This window comes from Gallinula chloropus (assembly GCF_964237585.1).
Source record: "Gallinula chloropus genome assembly, chromosome: 1".
Taxonomy (NCBI): domain Eukaryota; kingdom Metazoa; phylum Chordata; class Aves; order Gruiformes; family Rallidae; genus Gallinula; species Gallinula chloropus.
This window is the reverse complement of record NC_140085.1, coordinates 8,431,871-8,442,799: the sequence shown is the minus strand read 5'-3', so window position 1 is coordinate 8,442,799 and position 10,929 is coordinate 8,431,871. Positions and strand designations below refer to the sequence as shown.

Here is a 10,929-nt window from a genome sequence, read left to right as displayed (position 1 = left end):
TGGCAAGAATTCTCCCCAACAAGAGGGACATTACATATACATTTACATGAAAATCATGTACTGATTGATCCTTGCACAACCCGCTCTGTTCCTCTCAGGCTGATTGTCCTCACTTCAATGACTTGGGCTGAGCTTAAGCGGTCTGACACGGCAGCATCATCGCTGGGCATTCCCAGTGTCCATCATTTCCCCACTTCATGGAAGTACAGGTTGGCACATATGCATAACATGACGATAGAAAATAAAATATAGTAGATTAGGTTCCTAAATTTAGGTTCCAGGTCTCCTTGTCGATACCAGTAGATCTGGAAGAGAGAAGGAGCTCGTGTTAGTTAAAAACGTCAGGTACTTCTGAGGGAAATTTCTATATTAACTGAACTGGTAACTGCTACAAGCTGGGTTTGCTTTTTTCCTGTAAAACAACCCAGCTCCATCTGACCAGATGGAGGTGTAGAGTCCAGCTGATTTTCTTAATTAAGAAATGCCACCTCTGTTTTCCCAGCATGCTTGTGGGATAGAGAAACCAGAATATGGCAAGGTGTTTCTCCCCGAAACAAGCCTCTGTGTGGAACCAGAGTGCCAGGTTAGCTATGAAGGCGAGGGTGGCCTTGTCAGCTCTGCTGAAGGGGATGGGTGGGTGAGGTTGGCTTTTCAAACATTTGGAACTGGCTCTGCTCTAGTCGATGAGGACAGACACAAGGTTCTGCACTACACAACCTGTCTGGGGCAGAGTTGTGGCTACCAGCCGTGGAACCAGAGAGGTGCTAACCAGGTGCCACGGAACCCCTTCCCAGCTGCGACCCTTGGGAGAAGGAGAATGCTTCAAGTATAAAAAGCTATGGCAGAGGAAGGAGCTGCTGATGTCCCTGCCCACAGCAGGGGCTTGGACTAGATGAGCTTTGATGGTCCCTTGCAACCCAAATCTGTCTATGAACTCGGACCTGCCTTTGCCAACACTTGGGCCCAACTCTCAGGATGCTGCAGCTGTTGAGTAGGGGAACTCCTGCTCCAAGCCCCTGAAATGCAACGTGCTGGAGCTTCCTGCCCCTGTGCCTGAAAGGCCACCGCCTTGTGCCCTGGCCTGGCCAGCCCCACCAGTTCAGGTGTTTCCCTCCAGCCCTATTTCCCTGCAGTACACTCCATCCACATTCACAGAACCACAGAATCGTAGGGGTTGGAAGGGACCTCGAGACGCCGTCGGGTCCAACCCCTCTGCCAAAGCAGCTCCCCAGCTCATATTGCACAGGGAGGCGTCCAGACAGGTCTTGAGTATCTCCAGAGAAGGAGACTCCACCACCTCCCTGGGCAGCCTGTCCCAGGGCTCTGTCACCCTCACTGTGAAAAAGTTCTTCCGCATGTCAGTGTGAAACTTCCTGTGCTCCAACTTGCAGCCATTGCCCCTTGTCCTATCTCCACTGGCAGCTACAGCTGGCACTGTCACAGAGCTGACCCGTCTTACATCACAGCTGGTCTGCAGGAGCTGGCTCAGGTCACACCGTTCCTCTGCAGTAAATACAAAACTCCTTACCCACTCTTTCACTGTCAACTTGCTCTATGGAGGCAGGAAAGCTTTTCTGGGAGAGCGTAAAAAAGACAGCAGCACCACATAAAGCAGATTTTATTGGGCTTTCAGCCTCAGCCCTACACTCAAGAGCTTGCATGGCAAACGTGGTGGTACTTACAAGTATGCCAGCAGAAATGCAACACAAGGAGATGCAGAAAGCAAAAAATATATTCACGGGTTTTGGAGGTAGTTGCGGGAAGACAAAAGCACTGATTAGAGTGACCTGTGGGGAGGAAAACAAAGATGAAGGCTGTGCTCCCTTCAGAGCAGCTACAAGAAGCACCCAGCTCGGCACGCCCCTCCCTGTCTTAGCTCCCACTGTGAGCAGAGCTGGAGGGAAAGGTGACATTCTGGAGGAAAAAGGCTTTGAGACACCTGCAGACTTACAGGGGGGTGAAGATAAAACCTTTGCTATTCTGGCTTGTTACTGGAAACTGTCCTCCAGAGAGCCAACAGGCACAGCAGACATGCTGCCCATGCAGGAGCATCCCTCCAGCCAGCACCCTGGCTCTCCCCAACGCCTCCCTGCTCCTCAGCTCACAAAGGATGCAGCTGCCTGGACGGCAGAACTGATGCCCTCCAGTCATGCTCTTTGCAGCCTGGGGAAAGCTCAGCTCGGGACAAAGTGACAAGCTATGAAAGAACTCCTATAGTCCATAAACAAAGGGAAATAAGTGATCAGGAGAAGGAAATCAGAAGCAAACCAGTTCTCCTGCATCATAAGCACTTTATCATCTCACCCAGCCTCACATTCAGCCGGGATGGACAATCTGCTCATGGGCTTGGGGATTTTTATTGCATGGCCTCATCTTAAAACATGGTTTGAAGCAAGGTGTTCTCCTAGCCCTGTTCTCAAAGATTCAAAAGACAGACGTGGCCTTAAGTGACAACCTGGGCCTCAAACTACAGCCTCTTAGGTCAGCGAAGATTCACTGCCCATTTTGGGGATGAGCTCTGATTTTCACCCCATTGCCTAAGGGAGGCAGGAAACATGGGCTTGGGCAGAGGATACTTACTACAAGCAGCAAGGATGTTAAGCCGCCAACAACTAGGTTGATAACTCTGTCCTGAAGAAGAGAGAGGACAGTTACATGCATGCCTTGCCAAAACAAAACCCAACTAAAAAAACAAACCCCAAAACACCCACATAAAACAGCACAGACAATGCCAAGAGCACCGCATCGGCCAGGACGCACGTTATCCCCAGGATGCCCGTTATCCCCAGCACACACATTATCCCCAGCACACCCAGTAGCACCACTGAGGCTCCTCTGCCACGCAGGAAAGTTTCCTGTAATGCCCTGGGCCTCAGGGAGGTTGTACTGGCCCAATCCTCATGCAGCAGGTTTGCTCCTTTGCTGCACGTGAACTGATCACAGGTGTGCAAATCCCTTTGGACAAACCTTTAAAAGTGGGAGCGAGCAGCCAGAGGTTATCAGAAGAAACTGCCTTCAGCCTGAGTGCCTGAGGATGAACAGCTTGATAATGGCTTAGGTTGGAATTTGTGGGCTGCAGGCAAGGAGAAGTGTTTCCCGCACCCCACACATTCCTCCTGAACACCAGTTGACCCCAGCACTTGCTTGGACAGCCAGCCATCCCTCCACTGCTTTCTGCTGCTCCCCATCAGTATCAAGAGCTATTCTGGGAAGAGACAACCTTTTTGCAACTGGGAAGAGGTGTTCCTGGGTGTCAGCATCACAGAATCACAGAACATTAGGAGTTGGAAGGGACCTCAAAAGATCATCTAGTCCAATCCCCCTGCCAGAGCAGGATCACCCAGACTAAATCACACAGAAACGCAACTAGGCAGGTTTGAATGTCTCCAGAGGAGACTCCACAGCCTCTCTGGGCAGCCTGTCCCAGGGCTCCATCACCCCCACAGGGAAAAAGTTCCTCCTTACATTCACATGGAACTTCCTCTGCTCCAGCAAAGGGAGAGTAACTTGTGAGAGTTGAGGCACCAAAGTCATCTTCTCCAGTGGGCTCGGCACCCCAGACTTCTTTCTACCTGGTCACATGCCCTTCTTCTCCCCCACTGTTATGTTTTGGGAGCTGATTTACACCAGGAAAAGCGCCGGTTTGTGAGGAAGCAAAGCATGGCAGCAGTGGGGCAGGAGGAAAAGGCCGAGAGCTGAACACGCTCCTGCTCACTGGAGCCCTCCAGCCCTGACCCAAGCGCCGTGGGGCTCAGGCACCTGGGCTTTGGTCCTGCAACAGCAGATGTTGTGCCCTGGTTGGTGGCTGTTCGGTCCCTCCAAGCCCAAGGGTGAGGGCCACAAGCAAGCTGAGTTTGAAAGACCTCTTCAAACTGGCCCCTCTTCATAAAGCCAGACCGTTTATCCTCCTGCAGCTCCTGGGGCTGCACCAGTGGCTGCAGCTGCAGGAAGCAACCTAACCCTGTGGGAAACCATCACCAACAGCCCCTGCGCAAGGTCCTCAGGCACAAACCCCTCCTCCCCACCAGCATCTCGCAGGGCCCTGGCAATGCAGGAACCACCTACAAGGTACCCAGCACCAACCCCAAGCATGAGCCAAGAGAACTAAGTCCAGGCAAAGACAGAAGCAATCAGGGCGAAACGCAAGCACGCAGCCTCCGCAAGCCTGCACGCAACTGAGCCCACCGAGGCGATTTTAGGGAGGGGGACTGGAGTTCACATTCAGACTCACCCCCCCTGGGACAAGCTGAGTGGCAGGAGGTAAGCAAATGGATCCTGTCCCCGCTTCTGCCACAGGGAGATGGGTTGTGAGCCCAGGACAAGGGGAGGGAAAGCCACGGGGCCAGCCACAGGGCCTCAGCGGGTTGCCATACCATCCAGCTAACCCACTGAGCAGGGCCACAGCCTGCTCTGCAGCAAGGCTCGAGGGATGGGGACATAGCTGCGTGGCTACAGAACTCAGCCATGATTAGGTGTCTCCTCATTTAAGAGCCCTGGAGGGTGGCAGTTTTACAATGGGGAGAATTTTGCCTGGACACAGACTTGTCAGACTCAGTAGTGACCACAGAACACTTCTCTCCTCCTGCTTTACAGGGTGCAGGGCAGAGCGTCTCCCCGGCTTGGGGACCTCTCATCTCATTCCAGTGAGCAATGGCCACACTGGCAACAGCCAGGTCAGGTACAGATGCTGGCAGCAGAGCGGCTTTGCCCCCATGGGACAGGGCATCCCCTTCCCTGTGGACACTAAAATTTTCTGACTGCACCGCGGGCAGAAGAAGGTATTTCAGGAGCAGGAGATTAGAGGCACTGATCCTGAAATCCCAGGCTTGGCCCAGCAGCGAGAGGCTGCATTCCTCCTCAGTGCCCACTGACACTTCAGCCCCAGGCAGCTTAGCGCAGCAAAAAGGTTAAAAATACACAAGCAGAGGCCGAGGCGGCTAAAGGGATTGGGGATGACGGAGCCTTTCACCTCTGCACCGTGTCCACGCACGCAGCCCAGCCCGGGCAGACACTTGTGGATACCGGGCACGCAGAGATGGGCTGCCACGAGCCCTGTGTCCCACAAGCCACAGCACCCAGACTGCAGACCCAACGGCTGCAACCAGCACAGCTGATTCGGGGCAGATGTTTCTCCAGCACCGCTACATACTCCCTCACTATGACAGCTGCTAGAAGAAAAAGATGTTTAAAAAAGATGGCAAGTGTGTGTGCTGCAGGCTGCCCAGCTGCTGGGTGCTCACCGCACCGGTGCAGGGCCTGAGGACACGGGCACGAACTTCTGAGGGAGCTCAGCGGCACACGATGTGCTGAGGATGATCCCGGGTCAGGCAGCTGGCTCCCCAAACAGGCAGCAAATCCCATGCACCAGCACTGCACAAGCTGCATTTCACAACAGGAGGGTGTCTGCCCCCGCCTCCTACTCCAGGGAGGGTGTTGCAGGGGCTGGCAGCACCCAGACGGGCCCCAGGGAGCTGCTGTGGTGCAGAGGTCTTGTTCCGCTGTCTGTGAGCAAGGGGCACAAGGCCAAGAAGCATCAAGTCCTCAGAAAAAAAAGGAGGGCGCAATCGAGGACCCTTTGGGATCTAGGTCAGAGTTACTCTGAGTGATGGGGAAACTGAGGCAGGGCAGCTGACAGTGCATCTGCACCTCTGTGCCTGCAGCATGGGCGCTGACGGAGCCAGCTTTGCTCCTCACCCTGTTCCAGCTCAGCACCTCACACCCTGAGAGTCAGCGGCTTTATAGGCTGAGCCCAAGGGCAACAAGCTCCTGGAGAGGCTCAGCCAGGAGAGGGGAAGGGGCAAGTCCCCTGGAGGGTGGGCACCAGGTGGCATCTCTGTGGGCATGACAGAAAAGCTGTTTTTTTGCCTTACATCAGCAAGCCCAGTCAATGGCCATCGCAGCCACAGGGGACACCTCGAGCTAGAGCTTATATTTAACAGCTCCTGTCACAAGAGGAACCCAAAGAGCTTCAACTTCCAACTTCATTCCCAAGAAGTCCCGCATCTGTGATGCTCTGTCTCCTCTTTGCCACCACCATACCGCTCGTGCTTTTGCTCTGCATCATCTCACACCCGCTCTCTGCCAGCTCTGCATCCCTGGGAACGGCAGCTGAATCCACCACGCCTGGCATTTGTCAGCATCATCTTGCAACACTTTCCCTTCCCACCAGAGACCTTTTTGGCACCAGTTTGCCCCAAACCCCTGCTCAGCAGCTGGCACGGGAGGGTGAGCTTGGCAGAAGCAGCCGGGCCACGGCAGGAGGAGACTCATAATTCCGCCTGGCTCCCTTGTCTCCACAACCTGGTTTTAGCCCCACAGCCACCATCCTGGAGACCAGCAAAGCATAAGGCGGCAAGCAGAGGGCATCTCTACATCCACTTCCAACCACCAGCAAGGGTGCAAGACTCCTGATCCAGGTACACAGCTTCCTGGGGCACTAGAACCACTCCTGCCCATCCCCATGGCCTTGTGCCCAGCCCGAGCAGAGGGTCCCAGTTTGCCAGCACCGGCCATCACTTCCAGAGATCCAAAAGCAGAGCCAGGGTTTCTGCTGAGCTTCTCCCAGCAGACCTGCTCCCATTTTAAGGCAAAGTTTGGCTTCACCATTTCTGAGACAGAAGGTTTCCAGCTCTGGGTGTCACCAGCGCCTGTCCAAGCAACCCCATCAAATCCCAAGGGAAAGCGCCCAGGGCAGCGCAGCGATGCCTTGCCCAGCACCGAGAGACAACCATCCGCTGCCAGTCCCTGACAATGGGTTCCAGAAACAGCCACAGTGGATGATGTCAGGACCCAAGACCCCAGTTGAGCCCAGGAACTGGAATTAGCATCCTGTGCTTATTATTTACTGCTCTCCTCTGTGAGTGGAGATGCAGCCGGAAAGAGACAGGGGGTCAGGGATGGAAAGCTGGAAAGTTTAGGGTTTGCCTGCCAGGACCACTGCCCAGCACATCCCCAGAAGTCCCCATCCTTGGAAGCTTCCCAAAAATCCCTGCCTGAGGATCAGCCATCACAGGGTGCCATGGTGAAGGTCCCCTCGCCTCCAGTGCTGCCCATCAGGGCCCTTGCCCACTGGCAGGGGACACCCATCATCCTCAAGCCACCCTCTCAGAGGTCCCGCCTGTTCTCCTCCTGTCCCACACCATTCTTCCTGTCCCATCAAATTTGGCAGGTATCACTTAATTTATATTTTTACAGAATGTTATCATCATTTTAGCAGCGTTTCCACACATTCCCGGGAGGGGGGGTGTGTGTAAGATGCATTTTATACACCTCGCACCATTTCAGCCCGCACCCCTCCAAACCCCCCTGCACATCAGCGGGTCACCCATCAACAGGGCACAAACCCCAAACCACCGTCTGGAAACAGGCGCACACCCACGGCTAGCGGGATTCCCGAGGAATCCCCAACATCGAGCGGCACCTCGGGGAGCCCCCTCCCCGGCACAGCCCCCCAAAGCCGGCAGCGACCCATGGCAGCGCCCAAAGCTGCTCAGCTGAGCAGCTTACGGGGATTGCCACCCGAAGAGTCGGTGCTGCCGCACGTCAGCCACCGCCACTGATGAAGATAAATTCATGAGCAGGAGGGCACCAAAAGCCCTCCCATCCCATCCAAGCAAAGATACTCCCCCGCCCTACCCCCCCAAAAACCCCCTCCAAACTTTGGTGAGATGCAGCCGAGGGTGCTGCAGCCCTGGGATGTGCTGTGGGGGGGGCTGCAGGACCACACGCACCCAGTGGGATACCCCGGATGGGGTGACCCCCCTACACCTGCACCCTTCAGAGGGTCCCTCCCATTGCCGGAGCTCAGCACCCTGAGCCCCTGCTCCCCGCCGGGGACTCTGTGTGGGGAGGGGGGGCGGTTTGGAGGGGTAATTTGGAAGTTTCTTTCTTTGGGAGGGGAGGAGGGTGTTCTGGGAGCCTGGGGTTTATCTGGGGAGGGGGTCTCGCTTTGGGGGATTGCGCTGGGGTATTTTCATCTGGGGGGGGGGGGTGTTTGGGGCGGTTCTGATTGATCCTTTTTGTTTGGGGACACTGATCGGGAGGGGGTTGGTTTTTGTTTATTCCTTGTTTTTCCCCAAGGATTCTGCCACCGCGAGGGGTTTCTTTCCTTCGGAGTTTGGGGGGCTGTTTCCCCCGCCCCTCCCCCGGGGTGCATCTCTGCTGTCACAGCACCGGGTCGGTGGGGGCCGGACATCCCCTGCCCCATTCTCCAGCTGCTTCTCGCAGCGCGGTGGCAGGAGCCGGCCCGCTGCTCTCGGCCACAGGGCCGGCTCGCCCGGCCGCCCGGTGCCGCGGAGCCCGGGGAGGGCTGCCGGGAGCCTGGCGGGGGAGGGTGGTGGGGGGGGGAAGGCTTCCTTACCGCGGGGGATTTGTGCTGGGGGGGTGTGTGTGGGTGTGGGTGCGCTGCTCCATTTTCTTCCCTGGGGCTCACTGGGGAGGGGAGAGGGGGGTGTTTGGGGGTCCCCGTTTGCGTTCCGCGCAGTGTTTTTCCCTTTCCCCGGCGAAGCGGCCCCGCGTACCGCCCCCCCCAACTCCGCCCCGCCTCCCCCCGCCGCCCTCACCCGGGCCGAGGTCTCCCCGAAGAGCGGCCGGTTGTCCGTCCCGTCGGTGCCGTAGCCGCGGGCGGCGAATCCCTCCATGGCGCGGGGGCGCTGGGGCGGCCGGCGGGGGGGGGCCGCGCCCTCATGCTGCGCCCCCGCGCCGCGCCGCTCCGCGCCCCGCCGCGCTCCGCCGCGCCACGCCCCCCTCTCTCTCCCCCCTCCCCGCGCTCCGCCGCGCCACGCCCCCCCTCCCCCCCCTTCCCGCCCCGCCGCGGGGAGGGGTGAGGGGCTTCGCGGCCGGGCTCGCAGCGGCGTTACGTGCGGCGGCAGGTGCGGGCGCTGCGCGGGCCGCTGCGGAGTCGGTGGGGAGGGTTCAGTCCCCGCTCGGTCAGGTGTGAGCGCTCAGCGAGGGCGCAGTGCGCACTTCATCCCGCTGCTCGGGTGGGGGTGGCATCGCAACGCGGAGAAGTTACGCGCTTTTTTAAAATTTCATTTTATTACATGGCATTTAAATTTTATATCATTTCTTCTAGTTTTTTACTTAATTTTTAACTTAATTTTCATGTAATTTATTTTTTATTTTAATTTTATTTCATTTCAGTTCGGTTTTATTTTTTATTTTAGTTCACTTTATTTCAGTTAATTTTTATTTCAGTTCACTTTTATTTCAGATTTTTATTTCAATTCATTTTTTTCTCATTTAATTTCATTTGGCTTTATCTCATTGCATTTAATTTCATTTTTATTTCATTTCTATTTCATCTTAACCTATCTATTTTTTATTTTCGTTATTTCATTTTAGTTTCTTCCAATTTATTTCAGTTTGTTTCAATTTATTTCAGTTGTTTCAACTTGCATCAATTATTTATTTCGGTTCATGTCCTTTTTTACACACGGTGTAGCTGAAAAACGAGCTCACTCGGCCTTCCCGGTCCCCTCTGCGAGTCAGCCACAGAAATTAGGCAGAAGGGAGCTGGGGCAGCCGGGAGCTGGGACTCGTGGCCATGAAACATTTCTGATCTACTGGTTGGCCAGAGCTTTTGCTTAACATCACAGGCGGAAGGAATCCCACACGCAGCCTCTGCGCCGCTGCTGCTTCCCCAGGGCTGAAGGTGGGGGTCTCCTCGGGGGAGGAGATTCTTCATTTTTAAAATGTTTTTAATTTTGTCTTTATTTTTTAATTCAATTTATCATTTATTAGTTTTCGTTTTTCTCATGACATCACTCAGCCTCACAGAAGGGTCCCCCTCATGGGTATCCCTGAGCCATCGTGGTCATGTCATCTCTCCGAGCGCGCCTTAAGATGGAAGCAAACCCACTGTGATGGGCTACACATCATGTCAACCAGGTCAGAATTTACCTGCCCCAGCCGAGCAGTCTCTGTTGTTCCCTCTGCCCCCCTCCCACACACACACCCCACCCCACCACCTCCCAGGAGGTTCCTTGCCCCAAAAGAAAAATTCCACTGAGTATCAGTGAAATGGACTAGAAATACCACTGGCTTTTCCTTTCCTGCAGGACAGAAAAAATTGAGAGGCCAGGTTTTTGGGTGTTACAGAATCATAGAATCACAGAATGGTCTAAATTTGAAGGGACCCCAAGGATCACAGAGTTACAACCCCCCTGCCACAGGTGGGGCCACCAATCTCCAGGCCTGGAGCTACACAAGGTTGCCCAGAGCCACATCCAACCTGGCCTTGAAAAAGGACCAGAATGAAGAAGAAAAGGGCATGCAGGGACAGGACATGGGAAGGGCCTGAAGCTGAAGGAGGGGAGGGTTAGGCTAGATGTTAGGAAGAAATCCTTCACCTGTGAAGGCAATGAGGCCCCTGCACAGGGGCCCACAGAAGCTGTGGCTGCCCCTGGATCCCTGGCAGGGTTCAAGGCCAGGTTGGATGGGGCTTTGGGCACCATGGGTAAGTGGAGGGTGTCCCTGCCCATGTCAGGGGGTTGGGGCTAGATGGACTTTGAGGTCCTTACCACCCACACCTGCCTGGGATTCACTCTTCAGAGCTATTAGTGACTGCCGTTGTAACAAGGCACAAAATACAGATGTAGGAGGCACAAAACAGTCTGGAATGTCAGCCAGTTTTGGGCACAAACCAGGCAGCTCTCAGTGCCTAGTGCCAGGGGAAGCTCTGACCAACATGGATGCAAGCGGGGTGACTCCCATCTGGGTTCATCAGGTGTTACTGTGTCAGGCCTAGTGACGACCATCCCTCCAATGGCTCGGCAAGGAGACGCCTCCTCTGGAAAGGAGCGTCTCTTAGGTGCAGCAGGACATCTCCCTGCTGCTTCCAAGTCCGAGATGACTCCTGGCACTGGGAAGCGTGGCATGAGCAAGCAAGTTCTTCCAGGTGAGTGCTGTGCAAACCCCCAGGAGCCCAGC

At 55.3% G+C, this 10,929-nt stretch overlaps 1 protein-coding gene across 1 annotated transcript; it reads right to left on the bottom strand.

Annotated features, from left to right (window-relative positions):
* On the bottom strand, positions 1 to 8,666 carry TMEM243 (transmembrane protein 243). The gene is made up of 4 exons (XM_084269286.1): positions 8,562 to 8,666; positions 2,581 to 2,631; positions 1,683 to 1,787; positions 1 to 305 (listed from the first exon to the last, which is right to left on the bottom strand). The coding sequence occupies exons 1-4, from the start codon at positions 8,637 to 8,639 to the stop codon at positions 183 to 185; spliced, it is 357 nt and encodes a 118-aa protein (XP_084125412.1). The 5' UTR covers positions 8,640 to 8,666; the 3' UTR covers positions 1 to 182.
* Between the last annotated feature and the right edge of the window lie 2,263 nt (positions 8,667 to 10,929).